The 21,478-nt window shown below is 44.9% G+C and overlaps 1 protein-coding gene across 3 annotated transcripts in view; it reads right to left on the bottom strand.

Annotated features, from left to right (window-relative positions):
• The window catches only part of ERBB3 (erb-b2 receptor tyrosine kinase 3), a 164,978-nt gene that overhangs the window by 66,639 nt on the left and 76,861 nt on the right, over nt 1-21,478 (bottom strand). For all 3 annotated transcript variants that reach the window (XM_030196749.1, XM_030196750.1, XM_030196751.1), the window contains exons 6-13: nt 20,019-20,137; nt 17,787-17,928; nt 17,020-17,133; nt 16,658-16,778; nt 15,561-15,634; nt 14,782-14,872; nt 9,999-10,201; nt 9,746-9,878 (exon numbers count right to left, since the gene is read on the bottom strand). In XM_030196749.1, the coding sequence (XP_030052609.1) occupies nt 9,746-9,878; nt 9,999-10,201; nt 14,782-14,872; nt 15,561-15,634; nt 16,658-16,778; nt 17,020-17,133; nt 17,787-17,928; nt 20,019-20,137 (997 nt within the window). The remainder of the gene's footprint in view (nt 1-9,745; nt 9,879-9,998; nt 10,202-14,781; nt 14,873-15,560; nt 15,635-16,657; nt 16,779-17,019; nt 17,134-17,786; nt 17,929-20,018; nt 20,138-21,478) is intronic.

Raw genomic sequence — 21,478 nt, 5'->3', positions numbered from 1 at the left:
AATATTGAATATTTGCTGATCTGCTGTTAGTAATCTGTAACCTGTCATTAAAATCATCCATAGTACTGAAGATTGGAGGGTGGTCAATGTGACGCCGATTTTTTAGTTTTAAACAATTTTATTGATGACCTATCACAGACAATACAATATTCATACGCTATGTTCAAGATACATCAGGAAACAAATGAACAACTTGTAATCATAACATAGAGGTAGCCATCACGTTTCTCTTTAGCTTCCTCCCTCCCTACTCCCCGCTATTTCTCTTTTATCGATACCTCTATATCTCTCCCCGCAACCCCCCTTCTGCCCTTCCTTACCCCTCTAATATTCCTCCCCCCTGTAACCTCCCTCCCCCCTTTGTCCATCCCCCTTCCAGGCAGCTACATATCTCCAATATCCCAGGGAAATTGACCTATTCACTATCTAAAACCTGTAGCTAACTTCGCTGGGTCCAAGCTCAGTCGATTAAGGATGGAACTTCGGGCCCTAGGGGATAAAGCATTAATATATGATAATGTGACGCCGATTTTTAAAAAGGGTTCCAGGGGTGATCCAGGAAATTACAAACCAATAAGCCTGACGTCAGTGCCTGATAAAATAGTGGAAACTGTTATAAGGAATAAAGTTACAGAACATATAAATAAACATGGTTTAACGGGACAGAGTCAGCATGGATTGAGCCAAGGAAAGTCTTGTATCACCAATTTGCTTCATTTCTTTGAAGGCGTGAATAAACACATGAATAAATGTGAGCCAGTTGATGTGTATCTAGATTTTCAGAAACTTTTGATAAAGTTCCTCATGAGAAACTCCTGAGAAAATTAAAGAATCATGGGATAGGAGGCAATGTTCTGGTGTGGATTAGGAATTGGTTACTGGAAAGAAAACAGAGGGTCGGGTTAAATGGCCATTTTTCTCAATGGATGAGGGTAAACAGTGGAGTGCCACAGAGATCTGTACTAGGAGTGGTGAAATTTAACATAATAATAAATGATATGGAAATAAAAACGAAGAGTGAGGTGATTAAGTCTGCAAATGACACAAAACTATTCAAGGCTGTTAAAACATATGCGGACTGTGAAAAATTGCAGGAAGACCTTAGGAAATTGGAAGTCTGGGCATCCAATGTGGACAAATGCAAAGTGATGAACATTGGAAAGAATAATCCGAATCACAGTTACCTGATGTTGGGGTCCACCTTGGGGGTCAGCACTCAAGAAAAAGATCTGGATGTCATTGTAGATAATACGCTGAAATCTTCTGCTCAGTGTGCTGGGCAGCGGCCAAAAAAAGCAAACAGGATGCTAGGAATTATTAGGAAAGGGTTGGTGAATAAGACCGAAAATACTATAAAGCCTTTGTATTGCTCCATGGTGCATCCACACCTTGGTATTGCATTCAGTTCTGGTCACCGTATCTCAAAAAAGATATAGCGGAATTAGAAAAGGTTCAAAGAAGAGCGACCAAAATGATAAAGGAGCTGGAGCTCCTCCCATATGAGGAAAAGCTAAAGAACTTAGGGCTCTTCAGCCTGGAAAAGAGACGGCTATGATTGAGGTCTACAAAATCCTGAGTGGTATAGTAGAAGTGAATCGATTTTTTAGTTTTTAAAAAAGTACAAAGATTAGGGGACATTCAATACAGTGAAACACTTTTAAAACAAATAGGAGGAAATAATTTTTCACTCTACCAATAGTTTAACTCTGGAACTCTTTACCGGAGGATGTAGTAACAGTGGTTAGCCTATTTGGGTTTAAAAAAGGATTGGACAAGCTCCTGAAGGAAAAGTCCATAGTCTGCTACTGAGACAGACATGGAGAAGCCACTGCTTGCCCTGGGATTGGTAGCATGAAATGTTGCTACTATTTGGATTTCTGTCAGGTACTGGTGACCTGGATTGGCCACTGTTGGGAACAGGATACTGAGCTAGATTGACCATTGGTCTGACCCAGTATAGCTATTCTTACCAGAGGCGGAATGAGGGTGGGCTGGGTCCCCCACCCGTCTGCTGCCCGACACCCCCCTGCTGCCCCTGCCACTGTAGCTGCTGCCCCCGCTGCCCCAGCCCTACCTGAGGGGTCCTGGTGGTCTGGTAGCCTCTGCGGGGGGGGGGGAGTTCTTTCCTGCCTGCTGCACTGCCGCTATTCCCCCATCTGCTGGTGCCGCCATGTTTTTAAAATGGCAGTCGATACTTCCCTCAGTAGTCTCGCAGGTCTCAACAGTCTTGCGAGACTTCCGTAGGAAGTCTCGGCCACCAATTTAAAAATACGGTGGTGCCGGGCGGGGGGGAGGGGGGGGGAATAGCAGCAGGCCAGCAGGCCAGACAGGAAAGAACATGTCACCCCCCCCTCCCCCGGCAGAGGCCATAGATCACCAGCGGCGCACCGGGCATCTGGGCAGAGCTTCTGGCCCCTTAGAGCCTCTGGGCCCTCGGTCACTGCCCAGTTGCCCAAATGGTCAGTCCGCCCCCCGATTCTTACGTTCTCATGAATGCCAATTTTTAAATATGGTTCCAGGGCTGGGAAACTACAGGCTGGTGAGCCTGATATCTCTGCTGGGAAAAATAGTGGAGACTACCATTAAGAACAAATTTACTGAACATATAGATAGCCATAAGTTTAATGGGACAAAGCCAGCATGGATTTAGTCAAGGGAAATCTTGCCTCACCAATCTGCATTTCTTTGAACAAACATGCGGATAAAGGTGATCCAGTGGATGAAGTGAATCTGGATTTTCAGAAAGCATATGACAAAGTCCCTCAAAGATTCTCAAGAAAAAAGAAAAGCCATGGGATAGGAGGCAATGTTCTGTTGTGGATTGAGAGCTGGTTAAATGATAGGCCAATTTTCTCAATGAAGGAAGGTGAATAGTGGAGCACCCCAGGACTCTGTACTGGGACTGGTGCTTTTTAACATAATTATAAATGATCTAGAAATAGGAACAAGTGAAGTGTTCAAATTTGCAGAAGTCACAAAACTATTCAAAGTTGTTAAATTGCAAGCAGACTGCAAGAAATTGCAGTGGGATCTTTGGAGGCTAGAAGAATGGGCATCCAAATGGCAGATGAAAATTGATGTGGACTGAGTGGAGTGGAACAGATAGATGTGAATCGCTTGTTTACTCTTTCCAAAAACACTAGGACTTGGGGGCACGCAAAGAAGCTATTAAGTAGTAAATTTAAAACAAATTGTAGAAAATATTTCTTCACTCAACGAGTAATTAAACTCTGTAATTTGTTTCCAGAGAATGTGGTTAAAGCAGTTGGCTTAACAGGGTTTAAAAAAGGTTTGGATAATTTCCTAAAAGAAAAGTCCATAAGCCATTATTAAGATGGACTTCGGAAAATCCACTACATATTCTAGGATAAGCAGCATAAAATCTGTTTTGCTGTTCTGGAATCTTGCCAGGTACTTGTGACCTGGATTGGCCACTGTTGGAAACAGGATACAGGGCTTGATGGACCTTTGTTCTGTCCCTGTATAGCAATGCTTATGTTCTTAAGTACAAAGTGATTCACATTGGGAAGAAAAAAAACAAATTATAGTTACATGATGCTAGGGACCACTTTAGGAGTCACCACCCAGGAAAAGTACAAAGACTAGGGGACACACCATGAAGATACTAAGTAGTACCTTTAAAACAATCGAAGAAAATATTTCATCATTCAACCCACAGTTAACTCTGACGTCACTAAAGGATGCAGTGAAGGCAGTTAGCAGAGGGAGGGTTAAAACAAAAAAAGAAAAAAGATTTGGAAAGGTTCCTGGAGGTAAAACCCATAACCTGTTATTAAAGTAGATCTGGAGAAACCCATAGCTTATACCCTGAGGTAAGTGACATGGAGTCTAACTAATTTTTGAGATCCTGCCCCGTACTTTTGGATTGGCTACTATTGCAAACAGGATATTGGGCGTGATTGGCCTTTGGTCTGACCTAGTATGAACAGTTATTATGTTCTTATGATGTACCTCCCAGTGGCAGCTCTAAACCACTGGTTCTCAACTGGTATGATGCAACACACTAACCCAGGAGATGTCACGGGGCTGGCACACGAAGCAGCTTTTTTTTCTGTTTCTGTTTTTTCTCTCTGTTTCCTCTACTTTCCTGCTGCAAATCCAGTACCTCTCCCTCAAGCCCCCCCCCATCCCCCACCCCATGAGTCTAAAAATTCTTCCTCATCCTCCCTCAGCACAAAAACCTGAGTTCTTTGCTGGTGCCAGCAGTGGTAACAGGCTGTATAGGGCAACCCGAATCCTTCCCTCTGCAGCGTCCCACCTGCACATAAACAGGAAGTTACATTAGAGGGGCGGGACGCTGCAGAAGGAAGGAATCGGGTCAGCCCAGACAGCCTGTTACCACTACCACTGCCAGTACCAGCAAAGAACTTGGGTTTTTGTGGACCAGAAAGTGCTGAGGGAGGATGAGGAAAAACTACTAGACTCACGGGGGGGGGGGGGGGGGGGGGTACTGGGCTCACAAGGAGAGAAGGTAGAGGTGCTGGATCAATGGGGAGGAGATGGAGGAAAGCAGAGGGAGAGGTGCTGGACATGTGTGTGGGGGAAGAGTACAGGAGAGATGCCAGACCTTCGTTGAGGGAACATGTCAGACCATGGGGGTGGGGATGTGGGAGGAAAGGAACATATCAAACCGTGGAGGGTGGGGGTTGGAGGAAGGAAAGAGAGATACTAGACTCATGGGGAGGAGATGGAGAAAGGCAGAAGAGGTGTTGGATGTGTGAGGGACAAGAGAGATGCCAGACCTTGGCTGAATGAACAGGAGAGAGGGTGGGGGCTGGGAAGAGTGGGACATGTCAGACCCATGGAGGGTAGGGGTTGGGAGTAAGAAGAGGGGGACATGCCAGACTGTGGGGGTATGGGCTGGGGAGAGGGATCATCAGATTGTGGGGAAAATGTCAGATCATGGAGGGAGGGAGAGAGTAAGTATAAGAGAGAGATGCTGAATAGAGAATGACACAGGGACGGGGAACCGCAGTAACTGCGGGGATGGGAACAGAGCCCACAAGGACAGGGACAAACTTTGTCCCCATGTCATTTTCTAGTTGGAAGGGTAGAGGGTGGTGGTGGGAAGGAAGGTTATTATAGCTGCTCATTGTTATTATTGTTCTCTATTTGCAATTTATACACAACAGTTGCACAGCATATTGTTGCTTTTTATACTTGAATAAAAAGATTTAAATATAAAATCAAAAGTGTTCAATGCCTCTGTAGATGAGGACAGAGCCCATGGGGATGGGACGGGGACAGAGCCTGCGGGGACGGGGACAGGGCATGCAGGGATGGGGTGGGGACGAAGACAGAACCCACGGGGACGGGACAGGGACAAACTTCATCCCCGTGTCATTCTCTAATGCTGGATTACAGGGAAAGGTTGGGGGGGAGGGGATGCAGCTACACAAATCCTGATACTGTGCTCCTTCCCAGGTTGCACAGGCAGTAAACCACACTTAGAAGGCTTTCACTTCCGGTGCTTGGTTTACTGCCTTCACAACCTGGGAAGGAGCTGGGGCATTGGGATCTGTGTAGATGCATTTCCTGCTGCCAGGTTGCTTTCCCCTCTGAGCTGCTGCCCTGCTAAACACTGAGGCTGCACTATTTTAGTGGTTGTGGGGGGTGGGGGGACAAAGAGCTACGGGTGATAGGGGGGAAGGGGTGAGAGGGAGAAGATGGAGCGGGAGAGGGGACAGGGAGTTGCTGGATCATAGGGGTAGAGTGGAATGGAGAGGGGACAGGGAACCGCTAGACCACAGGGGTGGAGGGGGAAGGGAGATGGGACAGGGAGTTGCTGGATCATAAGGGGAGGAGAGAGGGATGGGCAAGACAGGGAGATGGGCTATGAGTGTGGGTGGAGAAAGAGAGGGGAAATGTTGAGCTACACAAGTGTAGGAAGGAAGAGGGAGGGGAGATGCTTGACATGGTGGAACCATGTGGGAGAGACCACAAGGGTTCTCAGGGGAGATGAATGAGAACAGAATGGCGAGTACAGAGTGTAGACGTGTAGTAATATGAAGTGACTAAAAGAAGACAGACTAGGAGGCCAGGGAAGGAATGAGACAGGAGAGCTAGAGGGTCAGAGAAGGAGATGGAAAAGTTGATAGGCAACTGAAATATACGTGGCGGACTGAAGAGTGGTAGGGTGAAATTTAAGTGGGCAGATAGAAAAAAAGAGACAGAGGAAATGTGTCAGAGATGGAGTTATTGAGGTAATGGAAGAAGATAGGAAGAAAGTGGAGAAAGGACAAATGACAGCATCCACTGAAAAGACAGAAGGCAGACAAGAAAGCAGAAAAAAGAAACTGGGACCAACAGGCTTGCAAAGATAAAATGCCCAGACAAAGGTAGAAAAAAAAAGTGTTTTATTTTGAATTTATTAGGTGGAATATATATTATTTATTTATGTATAATGACATTTGTATCCTGCATTATCCCAAACAGAGTTCAGGTTCAATGTGGCTTACAATCCAATTATAAGCAGGTACTATCTATGTCCCTAGAAGGCTCACAATCTTGGTTTTTGTACCTGAGGCAATGGAGGGTTAGGTGACTTGCCCAGGGTCACAAGCAGCTGCAGGGGGAATCAAACCCAGGATGATGGGATCAAAGTCTGCTGCACTAACCATTAGGCCACAGTGGCCTGGCCACTAGGTGGAATATGGACTTTGTATTTTGTTGGAAATGCATTTCTGTTTTTAATTTCTCCTGTGTTGTGGTACATGCCCAGTTTGACTTCTTGGGCTTCCTAGTTCAATTTTTTTTTCATATTTGTATTTCAAATTTGTGATCCCTCGTTCTGTATTTGGTGGTATTCTGTTTGCATATACTTTTGTGTAGAACTTGCTAGCAGTCTCACTTGTTGCTTTACTAGTAGATGTATTGGTGTCCTAGCACCCTGTGTAATATTGTAGTGCTGTCTATTTATAGGTGAGGTTCATGTTGTTTAAATCATAGGAATTAATGCTACCATTAAAGGGTTGGACGGCTTCCTGGAGGAAAAAGCCATAGAATGTTATTGAATGGACGAGGGAATAATACAGTATTTCTAGGATGGGCGGGACAAATTGCTTGTTCTTTTGGCCGCTGTCGGTGACAGGGTGCTGGGCTCGATGGACCCTTGGTCTGTCCCAGCATGGCGATGCTTATGTACTTATGTACATTATATAGTAGATTTGCTACATGTACGTTGAGTTAGGATTTTTTCAGGTTTTGTATTATTTCACAGTGTATCTGGTAGTGGTAGTAGTAGTAGTAATATTTATATACCACCCACAAGCCTGAAAGCTATTGAAACAGTGTAAATTTAGTAGTGGAGAAGCTTATATTGCTATTACTCAGATGGTATGAGAATCAGACAAAATATATCATTTTTTTTGCATAGTAACTCCTATGGAAAAATGTGCTAATTATGATCCACATCTCTTTTTTTTTTTTTTTTTTTGGGGGGGGGGGGGGCAGTGTTGTGGATGCAGGACATGTTTACATTTAATTCATAGGAACTACCATACAGCTTCGAGAAGAGACGGCTGAGAGGAGACATGATAGAGATATAAAATAATGAGTGGAGTGGAACAGGTGGATGTAAAGCGTCTGTTCACGCTTTCCAAAAATACTAGGACTAGGGGACATGCGATGAAACTACAGTGTAGTAAATTTAAAACAAATCGGAGAAAATGTTTCTTCACCCAACGCATAATTAAACTCTGGAATTCATTGCCGGAGAACGTGGTGAAGGCGGTTAGCTTAACAGAGTTTAAAAAGGGGTTAGTCGGTTTCCTAAAGAACAAGGCCATAAACTACTACTAAATGGACTTGGGAAAAATCCACAATTCCAGGAATAACATGTATAGAATGTTTGTACATTTGGGAAGCTCGCCAGGTGCCCTTGGCCTGGATTGGCCGCTGTCGTGGACAGGATGCTGGGCCCTTGGTCTTTTCCCAGTGTAGCATTACTTATGTACTGTATCAGATTAAAGGTCCATGGGGTCATATATGAAGTGCATCACGTATTATGTGAGCATTGCCAGTCAGGTGTCCCCCGACTAAAAAAGGTTGAGAACCCCTGTTCTAGACAGAAGTAAGAGGTGACAATGGGGGAGGAGTTGGTGTGGAAACCACTGAGCAAGACTAGGCTGTTACCTAGGGAAGCAGCTTCTATGGGACAGTAAACAGCAGCTGCAGTCAAAGCAAATCAAAAAATCCTGACAGTCACATCAACTCAAAGCATTAGCAGCACATACTTTTTACCTGCAGGAAGGGTGGACAATTTTCAAATAGTCCAATTACCTGGGTAAACGACATAAGAACATAAGAATAGCCATACTGTGTCAGACCAATGGTCCACCCAGCCCAGTATCCTACTTCCAGCAGTGACCAATCCAGGTCACAAGTACCTACTACTACTACTACTATTTAGCATTTCTATAGCGCTACAAGGCATACGCAGCGCTGCACAAACATAGAAGAAAGACAGTCCCTGCTCAAAGAGCTTACAATCTAATAGACAAAAAATAAATAAAGTAAGCAAATCAAATCAATTATTGTGTACAGGAAGGAGGAGGGTAGGTGGAGGCAGGTGGTTACAAGTGGTTACCTGGCAGAAACCTAAGTAGTAGCAACATTTCATTCTACCAATCCTGGGGCAAGCAGTGTCTTCCCCATGTCTGTCTCAATAGCAGACCGTGGACTTTTGGCAAAAAAAAAAGGAGGCCTTTTTTACAGGCGCACTAAAAAATGGATTGGCGTGCGCCCAAAACCCGCGCCTACATTATCGCAAGTCATTTTTTCAGTGCGCCTTTCTAAGAGGACCCCACAATTCTCTGCTCAGGAATTACTCAGAAAGGAATGGAAAATAAAACAAAGCGCATGATATGGTAACGTAGTAGGTAATGGCAGATAAAGACCTGTATGGTCCATTCAGTCTGTCCAGCAAGATAAACTCATAGCATAAGGTATGATGCAATACTGCTTATGCATATCATAATGTCTCCACATCAATCAATGGTGTGACACACCTTGGGTGTGGGTTCTGGTCACTCCAGCGCACAAAAAATAAATAGCCAACTAGAAAAGGTGCAGAGAAGGGCAACCAAAATGATAATGGGATGAATGACTTTCCAATGAAGAAGGGATAAAGAGATTCAGGCACTTCACAGCCTGGATATGTTCAAGGTTTGTAAAATCATGAGTGGTTAGAACAAGTTATTAATAGGGAGAAAGTTATTTATTGTTTCATGAAGCAGTAGGATACTTCCTAAAATTAAGAGAAACAGATTTAAAAGAAGGTGTGATTTTTCAATCAATCCACAGTTAAGCTGTGGAATATGTTGGCAGAAATGTGTTTACAGCTACTAATATAGCTGGGTCAATAACAGGTTTTAACCAAGTAGACATGGGCATCTCCATCTTTCAATTATGGGAGTGAGCAGACAGAATGGATTTTCCTATTAGTATCCACCTAGTACTTCCCAGGACTGGTCACTCTCAGAGACAGGATATTGGGCTTGGTGAACCATTGTTCTGACCCAGTGTGGCATGTATTATAAATCGTACTATTCTCGCCCTCAGCTATGAATCTCGGCTCCCTTTCAGCACACTTCACCTCCCTCTGTCTTCTCTCACTGTGCTCTCTCTTCATCTCTGTCCCCCAGACCATCTCCTGCGGGTCTCTCCCAGTACCCTTCATCTCCTGCGGGTCTCTCCCAGTACCCTTTATCTCCTGGTCACTCACCCCTGGTAGAAGTTGCAGGAGGTCACACAGGTCCCAGCCCGGTTGTAGTTTTTACATGAGAGACACTGGTCAGGCCCTGGACCCCAGCAGCCAGCGCTGGAGCAAAGAGGGTCACACACCTTCTCCTCTGCCACTGTCAAAGGAAGATGGGCCATTAATTCAGTGAGAAGAGCAGAAAGAGAGAGAGAGAGAGGAGTAGGGACAGAAGGATAAATGCAGAGAGATTAGATGCTCGCAGGTGCCTGAAACTCACAGCAAGCTTTCTTGGGTCGATTGTTTTTGATGTCGGTGCCCTGTTTGCGGGTTCGGAAGAGCGAGGTCCAGTTGATGGTGTGGTAGTAGCACAGCTGCTGGTTTTCTGTGATGTAGACTTTCCCAGCACTGATTGCTCGCAAAGAGCGGAAACCCAGAGAGCTCACGTTGTTGTTCTTCATGATAAGCAAGGAAAAGCCACGGCTACACAGGGAAAAAATGCAAAGGAAACATTTCACTGCTTGTTGTCAGGGTAAGAGGGAAAGTGCAAGGGTGAAAAGTCTAAGGTCTTCGGGCAAGAAGATGTGGCCCTGCTTGGTCCAAGTCCTCATGCAAATGAGGCTGAAGGAGGGGATGGGGGAGAACAAGGAAGAGGGGCATATATGTTGCAATGGCGTGGGGAGAGGGCATCCTCCATCAATGCAGCTCTCCCCTCTGAGGACCACTGATGGATAGTCTTTGAAGAGACTTTGAAACAAGTCATCACATCAGTGACAATCACACTGACATCAAAAGATCAATTTCAAAGGGTGTGGCATGGTGGTTTCTTATTTCCATGTAAAGTGGGTGCTCTACCATTAAAGTTTTTTGACTGGACTGGGTCAAGATTCTTAATGCCATGCTTGGAACAGTAATACTACTGGACCCTCTGGTTCTATTATTACGAGTGAAGCCAGTGGGAATCAATCCAACTCAAGCCAATATCTTATTTCGATGTATCACACTAATTCATGCAGAAATTGCCTTCTGCTGGAAAACTGCAACTCTTCCAAAGACAAATGGTTTGAAACACATGCTCTGGCAGGCGTATTATGCATATAAACTTTACCTACAAACAGGCGTGGTTCTGACAAAACTTGGCAATCTTTTGTTGAATGGTACAGTCAGGGAGTGAGGGAATACAGATGTACATGCTGGCTGACGGTGACTATACTCTGGCTATGCTTAGGTTTGGGGATGTGTTGGTATTATGGTTACTATTGATTGTTATGGACTTCACTAGCAGAAATGGAACTCTTGTCGCAGGCTTCCTGAGGACAGGAAGGGGGTGGAGGAGGGAGAATGGGTGTTTGAGTTTTTTTGATTTTGTAGAATTTGTAGAATTTCTTATTTGGAGTTGCAATATTTTATAAAACATAAATAAAAATTAAAGTAAGTTGTGGCATGTGACATTTTCATGACTGGTTCCGGGATACCTCCATGTTATCTGCTACTCCACTGGAACTCTTTCTGTTTGATCACGAACACTTCAGTGCTTATCTTCCTGCAGTGCCTCCCTTCCAGAGTGGGTTCATATGTTTTACAGAGTAAATGATTGAATGAGGGCAGATAAAGACTTGAACAGCCCATCCAGTCTGCCCAACAATCACACTCATTATCAATTCATGATTAAATCAACAATCACAAGTCTTTCTTTGGCGTTTCTGGGATGTAGACCGCAGAAGTCCGCCCGGCTCTGTCTTTACGTTCCACCTACTGGAGTTGCCGTCAAATCTCAATCCAGCCTATCCAAATCCATCTTGACATTTGCGGAACCCAGACCATAAAAATCTGCCCAGCACTGTTCTCGGTTCCAGCTACTGAAGTTGCCATTGAAGCCCTTTCCAGACTTTCCTAAACTGGTTTGCCATTTACAGACACAGACCTACAAAGTCTGCCTGGCATCGGCTTTAGTTCTTTACAGCCGAAGTAGCCTTCCAAGTGTCACTCACACATCCACCCCCTGCAGCCATTTAAGGTTTTTTTTTTGTTTATTTCTTTTCTACCATCTATTTTCTAAATAGGATTCTTCTGTGTTCAACCCACGCCTTTTTGAATTCCGTCACTGTTTTTGTCATTCCAGGCATTGACCACCCTCTCCGTGAAAAATAATTTCCTGAAATTACTCCCAATTGGGTCTACCACCCTGCAATCTCAGCTCATGTCCTCTAGTTTTATCATTTCCCTTCTCTGGAAGAGATTTGTTTCTATACTAATAACTTTCACGTATTTAAACATCTGTATCATATCTCCCCTGTCCCTTCTTTCCTCTAGGCTATACACATTCAGGTATTCCAGTCTCTTCTCATATGTCTTATGGTGCAGGATCCATATCATTTTTGTCACCTTCCTCTGGACCACTTCTAGTCTTTTTATATCCTTAGCAAGATACGGCCTCCAAAACTGAACACAATACTCCAGGTGGGGACTCATCAACGACTTGTACAGGGGCATCAACACATCCTTTTTTCTGCAGGTTACTCCTCTCTCAATGCAACCTATCATCCTTCTGGCTACAGCCACCGCTTTGTCACACTGTTTTTTCGCTTTAAGTTCCTCAGACACCATTACCCCAAGGTCCCTCTCCCCATCTGTGCAAATCAATCTCTCACCTCCTAGGACATACAGCTCCCTTGGGTTTCTACTTCCCAAATGCATCACTTTGCACTTTTTTGCATTACATTTTAATTGCCAAATGTTAGACCATTCTTCTAACTTTTACAAATCTTGGTGTCATCCGCAAAAAGGCAAACCTTACCTTTTAATCCTTGAGCATTATCACTCACAAATATGTAGAACAGAATCAGCCCCAGCACCGATCCCTGAGGCACTTTGCTACTCACCTTTCACCTTTCCTTCCTCCGAGTGGATTCCATTGAACACCACCTTCTGGCGTCTGTCAACCAGTTTCTAATCCAGTTCACCACTCTGGGTCCTAACTTCAGCCTTTCAAGTTTATTTAAGAGTTTTCTATGAGGGACTGTGTCAAATGCTTTGCTGAAATCCAAGTAGATTACATCTAGCATGCGTCCTTGATCTAGTTCTCTGGTCGCCCAGTCAAATTCAATCAGATTCGTTTGGCAGGATTTACCTTTGGTAAAACCATGTTGCTTCGGATTGTGTAACTGATTGGATTCCAGGAAATTCACTATCCTTTACTTCAGCAATGTTTCCATTACTTTTCCAATAACCAAAGTGAGGCTTACCGGCCTGTAGTTTCCCACTTCTTCTCTGTCACCACTTTTGTGAAGAGGCACCACATTTTCTCTCCAATCCCTTGGAGCCTCTCCTGCTTGCAAGGATTTATTAAATCTTTAAGAGGACCTGCCAGAATCTCTCTAAGCTCCCTCAATATTCTGTGATGGATCCCATCCAGTCCCATGGCTTTGTCCACCTTCAATTTTTAAAATTGTTCATAAACACATTCTTCTGTGAATGGTGTGATATCCACTCCATTCTTATATGTACCTTTACCAGCCGATCGTGGTCCTTCTCCAGGATTTTCTTCCATGAACACAGAACGTAAGTATTTGTTTAGCACGTTCGCTTTTTCATCATCACTCTCCACATAGCCATCCACGGCATCGTTCAGTCTCACAATTCCATTTCTAGACTTCCTTCTTTCACTAATATACCTAAAAAAAAATTTGTCTCCCTTCCTTGCATTCCTGGCCATTTGCTTTTCCGCCACTACTTTCTTTTATATCAGCCTCTTTGACAAATCTGGAAATTGATTTGTCGTTTCCGTCATCTTCATGCTCACTGGACACCTTTGCTTCCTCTTCGTAAAAATAGCGCCTTCTTACCTGGCATTGATTCCCCTTTCTTTGTGACTTGGGAAGCGTGTGGCATTAAATATCTGTTCCAGATTCTAACTGATGAGGCCAAATGAAATTGTTTGCTGATCTACTGGAGGAATATCACTTATCTTCGCAGGAAGTCTTTGCCTTCCTTCAACTTCAGCATTATGTTGCAACCATGCCACCTGCCTCTTTAACCTCTGAAGTATATGAACTGTTGTACACTGCCTATACCCTTAATTCGCAAAAGAATGTCCCACTGTGTTTCTACCATCGTAACCTGCAAGATCAGACACCCTCAATGGACTATGCTTATGTACTGTCTGCTTGGTCAGCGGATCTTGGCTTGCCTCTGGAGGAGGAATGTCTTACTGGTGGCCTTCGGAGTCTTTGTTTGCATATAATGTTACCTATTGGGAAATTAAATATAAACTCCTTATGTGCCTTTACATCTCTCCTAAGAAAACTTGTGTCCTGCGGCTTCGTCCTAATGCTGAATGTCCAAATTTTGGGACTCTGAAGGCCACTCTTGGTCACATGTTTTGGACTTCCCCACTCATTATTGCCCCTCTGGAAGGGAGTTCTATGCTTTCTGCACTCCATTTGGAGGATCTCAATTCCCTATACTCCTCGTCTGCTATTTGGAACTTTCCCCAATCTCCTTCCTTCCAGGGCGGAAGGAGTTTGTGTGCTTTTTGTGCTGGTCTAGTCTTTTAGTTTTAAAACTAATTTTGCAGAACTGGTTTTCTCTGCTAGTGCCTTCAGTGCCTATGTGGCATTCCCAGATGATTGGAATTTTGGCATTGGAGAGGTGCTATGTTTACGATCTTGCCTCTATGGAGGGGCACCAGTTTCAAGCTACCTGAGAACCATTTTGGCTGACCTTAACTTCTGTAGCAAGAAGCTGCATTCTCAATAGTTGACTCTCAGGTTCATATTTATGTGTTTCTTATGCAGTGTGTGGGGTCCGGGGCTGGGGGAGGTGGGGTGGTTTTGAAGGAGGGTTGGGATTTATTTGGGGGGAGGGGTTGTTTACTTGTGTTGCACAATAAAAATTGCTTTAAACATAAAAATTAAAGTAAAAGAACCAAAAACATCAATTTCTGTAATTGGCTGAGAGAGATGGAAGGAGACCAAGCTTTTCAAGGGGTGGGGGTGGAGTGGGGGTGTTATATAAAGGAGCAGTGGAGTCAGAAGAGATCAAATAAGTCCGTTGTCACTCACTTATACAGACTCCGCCCTTCAATGATGGTGAGATTAGAGAAAATACTAAAGTTGTCCATGTGCTTCGGCCACGACTGAATATTTAGGTACCCTGGAAATAGCAAAAAAACAAGACCTTGTGCCATCAGCATGGATCATCTTTTCGATCACAGTGCCATCCAATCATTGTACATCACCTCATCCAACCCAGCACAGACTGCCTCATCCCATGACAATGAGGCCAGGCCTGGTCACTGTGCAAGATACATGCTTAAGGTATCTCTCCCACAGGATCAAAGCTCAGGCCCCTGAGATGTGGAGAGGCAATTCATGTGTGGCAGAGCCTGTCCCAAACACCATATGATATATCTAGTCCTGCACTGCAGAACCCTGCTCCAGCACTATACGAAGAACGTCTATATGTAGACCAAAAATGTAACAAGCAAACAGCTTGTGCTGCTGAGCTCATACCAGTCATTGTGAATGCTGAGAGAGAGACGGTGAAATGTGAAACAAAAAAAGTGAGGAAAACCAAGTGAGGATACCAAAAAACAAGTGTTTTCCTCACTTGGTTTTCCTCACTTTTTTTGTTTCAGGGTCGTTTTTTATACAATAAAGTGTTTTTTGGTATCCTCACTTGGTTTTCCTCACTTTTTTAGTTTCACATCTCACGGTATCGTGAGGGTTTTTACCTCCCCTTTTTTTTGTGAGAGAGAGACAGCAACATGCCTTGCTTAGGTTCTTTCTTTTGACTGGAACACCTCTTAATGGTCCTCCAATGCAGAGCCTGCATCACTTACCCGTGATCTCGCGCACTGTCCGGAAAACGTTGAGCTTCTCTGGATCCAGTGCAGGAATATTATAAAAGGGGTCTCTGTGAAGAACGAAAACACTCCATTAGGGAATTCTCACACTCCTGGAAAATAGTACAAAGGGGTCGTGGTAACTGTGTCCCTGAAATTAGGAGTTGGATAGGGGACTGGGGACAATGACATGGTTACATCACACCATTCCTACAAAAACTTCACTGGCAACCAGGACAATACAAGGCTAAATGTAAAACTCTATGTCTGATCTGGAAGAACAGGATCTCAACCTACACACCTCGAAGGTCACTAAGGTCCTCCCAGGGAATAACCCTAACCACACCCTCTCTAGAGGGCATCCTACAATGTGATACTTGCCCCTGAGCCTTCTCCAGAGTAGCCCCACAATCTGGAATGCACTCCTTGAAAGGCTTTGCTTAACACAAGACTACTTCAGGAAGCAGGTGAAAGCTTGGCTCTTTTCCCAGGTCTTTAATGGAAGAAGCAACTAACTAGATAATCACACACACAAGGACTAACGCAAGCTGAACATACTAGCAGGACTTGCTTATCCACTCCTACGCTAGCTGAGATTATATTCAAACACCTTTCTGACTTCATGTGTAACTTTCTTTAAGTCGGTCCCCTTATTTTCTAACTCCTGTTTATCTTACTGCTGTCTATTAATATGTTTTATTGCATAATGTCATACTATGTACTGTTATTTTAATAATCTTACTGCTGTAATTGTCTATTTCCTATGTCCAGATTGTCTTGCTCTACACCGCCTTGGGTGAATTTCTTCTAAAAGGTGGTAAGTAAGTCAGTCAATAAATAAATAAATAAAGGGCAGAGAGAGAGAGAGAGAGAGAGAGAGAAAAGAATGGAGAGAGGGTGATGGAAATAAGCTGGGAATAAGGAACAGAATGGATCTATAATATTAAGGAGGAATCAACAACATGTGCATGTCACAGGGATGGACGAATCCAGTCCTGCATGTATTACATCGCATGCCTGAGACTGTAGTACTCCATGGATATCCCGCCCCTTAATGATAAGGGATTGCTGGTGACCCCAGTAGAGGTACTCACCCTTCAAAACCACTGATAAGGAAGTCCAGGTTGCCCAGAATTTTGGTGCAGTTGATGAATCTGTCGATGTTGCTAGAATCCACCATCTGGTACTTGCTGCCAGTTCCCGTTCCCTCACAGACTAGAAATAAAGGCACAAGTACAAACGGCCAGATTGAGAACCGCAGCAGATTCTGCTCCAAAGTCATTGTACAATGCACATGACTTGCTATACAAGCAAGTCCCCCTCTCTTCCCAGAGTCTCTGATCCTCCTCCTCAAGTTCATCCTTTCTCTCCCATCTCACATTTCACTTGGCTCTCCTCCCCACCCTCATTTCTCTTATTGTCCCCCAGTTCTCCAGGCCTCTCCTCCTCTTCTCACCTTTGGGACAGACACCAGAGCAGGGTTCACACATCTTGACACCATGTTTCTCCACCTCTGTGTTCTCATTTGGACAGGTTCGGACACAGGAGCTCTGAACCACCACAAAATTATCTGTCAAAACACACTAATTTAGAGACTAGAAAACAAGAAGGAGACCCTGCCCTCTTCCCCCTCACCACAACCATTTTCCACACTCCCCATTTCTATAGTGAAGAGGTTGCCCTCTGTGCCCCTTCCTTGATAGTTTTCTCTGGAGACTCACTCTCAACAATAAAACAAGTTTGAGCCAGCTCAGTGGTAGTATTGTGCATCTCATGTGGAAGGTTGCTGATTTGGTCTTTTGGTCCCTAGGTTGGCCAAGACTGGGGGTACTAGATGGAGGAATTGTGGTCACTGTTAGAGGGCTACATGATTGCATGGCTCTGAAAGAAACCCTCATGTATAACACTTAGACCAGGACTGTTGCTGTAACAACCAGACTAATTATATCTATTGGGAAGAAAGGACAGGATAATATAAAACGAAAGACAAAATCCAAGGTATTTGCAAATAATGGCTCATGGTGCCACATTCTAGCCCCATTTCTGATTGAACAGGAGAACACTGCTGGAACACACTCCTCCCCCCCACTATAAAGTAAGTCCAGCTTCAGGTATCCCAGGATCCTGGGTCTCTCATCTACATGTAGACCTTAGCTCATTGCTTAGATTGAGCAGATCCCTCTCCCCCTCCCAAATCCCAAAAGATACAGAATAGTGACTTACGAGGGCAGCTACTGACACAGAAGCCACCATATTGGTACTTGGTGTCAGGATTGGGCTCCAGCTGGAAGGTGAGACTGTTATAGATGAGGGGCCGAGGGCAGAGAGGGACACATGCCCCACTGTCATTGAAATGTCTGCAGGCCTGTAACAAAGAATCCACCATAGTATAAAAATCCCAACCTTTGTTCTGATACCATTGTGATGCGCATATCACTACATTTCAATGTATTGAACAAATACATTTGAAAGTGAAAGACAAAAAATACAAATCCACATAAAAAGGTATGTGCTAAAAGATAACACCAACAGCAACAATAAATCTCTAAGACAGTAGAGCGATAGAGGGGAACAGCCTGAATGTAATGGGCTATTTGAACAATTCGACCAATTTCTGGGGGATTATTAAAAAAACAACTCCCACAGTCATAATTTCTTGTTTGTTAGCATTGTTTTCATCTATTGTCATTTGGTGTCATTTGTTGGCTTCCTATCGAGGTGTGGTGATTCCTTTTGTTGGGGGGGGGGGGGGGGATTGTCCAATCATTATTAATATTGCTGTTTTGTTCGCTCTGTATTCTTTCTGAATGACTTCCAAATTTAATAAATAGATTTAAACACATTCCGGATGATATTCAGCGCTATTTAATGGGCCAGGAATGGCTCCTGGCTGGTTAAATATAATTTAGCCAGCTAACCGCTAATATTCATCAGGAGCTAGCCAGTTATCTCTGCTGAATATTCGCAGTTAGCGCATGGTGGCTAACCGGCAACATTGCGTGATATAGCTGGCTATCTGTGAATATTTAAGCACTGGCCGGCTAAGTTTAGTGAATAAATCGGACTACCTACATAGCAGTCCTATCTTTGGCTGCTATAAACAGCACTGACTATTGACTGAGTTGGCCAAAAGAACCCAGATATTCAATGCCGGTCACTGGAAATGGCCCGGCACTATCAGGCCCATAAATCTCTAAGACATGCAGCACCTCTACCCTTGCTGTAAGCAGGAATATGTACAAAGGGGGCAATTCTAGAACTGGGCGTCTCCATTTAGGTGCCCAAAGGCCGCGTGATAAATGCCTATTCTATACCAGAACCTTGGCGCCTAAGTTCCGTTATAGAATACAAGCGTAACCTGGTATCTGCACCCGCAGTTACACCAGCCATAGAGCCGACAAATGCGGACGTCTCAAAGTGGCAGGAACACGGGTAACTTAAAGTACTCTGTACGTTATGTGCACAAGAGGGAACCTTGCCTATGCCCCGCCCCTGGTATGCTCCCCTTGCAAATACACGCTATGTAAGCTAAGTGGGTATTTATAGAATAACTAGTAAAAAAGGCCCGTTTCTGACACAAATGAAACGGACGCTAGCAAGGTTTTCCTCTGAGTGTGTATGTTTGAGAGAGTGTATGTGAGAGTGACTGTGTGTGAGAGAGAGAGAGAGAGTGAGTCTGGGTGCGAGTGTGTCTGTGAGAGAGAGAGTGTGTGTGTGAGAATGAGAGTGTGTGCAAGTGCATATGTGAGACACAGTGTGAGAGAGAGAGTGTGTGTTTCACACAGATACAGTGTGTGCGAGAGAGAGAGTGTGTGTGAGACACAGACTCTCTGTGAGACTGAGTGTATGAGACCAAGAGAGTGTGTGAGTGACTGTGTGACACATAGAGTGAATGTGATACAGTGTGAGACATAGAGTGTGTGAGAGACAGTGTGTGAGAGTGAGAGAGAGAAAGACATTGACTGTGAGAGAGAGAGAGAGTGTGTGAGAGAGTGTGTGTGTGACAGAGATACCTCCCCCCCCTCTCTGGTGTCAGGCCCCCCTCCCTCTCTGGTGTCTGAGCGTTACTGTGCAGGACGCTGAGCTCTGGCTGTGCTTCAAGGAATTGACCAATCCTATTTAATAGAATGCACCTCCAACATTCTGAAGCCGAGAAACCTCATGTGGTTGGTCACTTCTGCTTGTGACGAACCCGGAAGTACGTGATGTCAATTCAGGAGATGGATACAGAGAGCAGGAATGCCTCAGCCATGCAGTCAGCTTCAGAATGTTGGAGGTGCGTTTTATTATATAGGATGCTTAGGTGCCCTGCTACCACTTGCATGAGCATGCAAAAACTTACGTTAAGTACTAGTATTTTCAACATTTACACATGTAATGTGTTTAATATGGGCATCAGGTTACAGAATCATTCTTGAAGCCCTTATTCCAGGAACAGTAATGAGGCATACGTACAAAGCAGTTGTTCTCACGGGGCCCCCAGCAGCCCCCGGCACACTCCTCATGGCAGCACTCATTGGGGTTGGTCCCAAAGCAACGACCGTTGCACTGCTCAGCGCAGATAATCTTCGTTACTAACGAGCACAAAATAAAACAGAAGTAAATTCAGAGAATGATACATCTGCCCTGCCTCTCCTGCACAGGTTAATGTTACACTAGAGAGTCGTTTGTCTGTTCTTCCCTTTCCACTTCTGCAGCATGTCACAGTGGATTCAACAAGGATAGACTGGTGAGACAGCTGCACTTTTTTGAACCCCAAGGCAGGCTGGACATGATATTTTACCTCCAGTCTCTTGGAAGCAGGTGATCTGAAGAAGGGGGTTTAGTACATTTTGTTGTGGTTGTCTAAGAGGATTTTGTATATAGTGACTGAATTTGGAGATCCAAGTAGTTCAGCACCCCAAGGACCTTGTTCCTGGGGTCTGGCATATCCACCAGTGATGTGGATAACAGGGTGACTAGCTTCTGGAGGAATCTGTGGTAGGTCAAGTTCTCTGGGGCAGAGCCACCTGAGGTGGAGGCAGAGGTGGCTCAGACATGATGCCAGGGAAATCAGGGAGTTAATATTGAGGGAGAGGAGGGAGCAGACATTCCCAGGTAGAACTTTGAGACAGGATCGTCCCAAGCCGGATATGCACCCCATGTGACACCCCCCCCCTAGAGCTTCTATCCCGCCCACTATGTCACAGCCAAGGAGGGAAGGCAATGGATAAGATACAATTTTGGAACCCCTGCCTCCCTTGCGCCCCGTGAGGCCACACTGCCCGCACATAGCTTGCTAGGGCCCTGATTTGAGAGGCGGCTCCCTCTCCGTTGTTGCTGAGGGTGCTGGTGAGAAAATTGGACCAGGAGAAAGAAGGTGTGGAGGCAAAGGCATGTGCTGTTTAGTCTGTGGTGGTAGGGGTGACAGGTTGGTGGGTGCAGCGTTCCTGGTATCCCTGGGCTGCAGAGCAGTAGTTCCTTGCATTGAAGAGGTAGGTGTTGCACCATGAATTTGGTGAAAAGGCCCAAAAGCAAGTGGGGCTGAGGGTGGCTATCATCGTTGGTGTGGGAGGCAACAGTGAGAGTGAAGGTGGTGTCCTTTCTTTGTGATTGGTGGTGCCCTTAGTGCCTGGAAGAGGAGGATCTGCCATGCTTTTGAGGGATGATCTGGGGGGGGGGGGGGGGGGGGGGAGGGGAGTGTGGCTGCTGGCTCTTTCCACACTCTGAAGTGTGGTCCTTATTGTGAGTGCATCGTGATCTGTGGTTATCCTTGGTGTAGTGGTGCCTGGCCAGAGTAGAGGGCTTTGAAGAAGTGGGGCTTGCACTCAATCAGTACCAGTGACAGTCTTCAGTGCCATATGCGCAGGTTCTATGAGGTTCTCTGACACAAAGGAGCTGGGTTCTTGAAGGGGTTGAGGGAGTTCCCCGTTCCC

The sequence above is a fragment of the Microcaecilia unicolor genome, chromosome 3 (genome assembly GCF_901765095.1).
Source record: "Microcaecilia unicolor chromosome 3, aMicUni1.1, whole genome shotgun sequence".
Lineage (NCBI taxonomy): Eukaryota > Metazoa > Chordata > Amphibia > Gymnophiona > Siphonopidae > Microcaecilia > Microcaecilia unicolor.
This window is presented reverse-complemented; position numbering and strand designations above follow the sequence as displayed.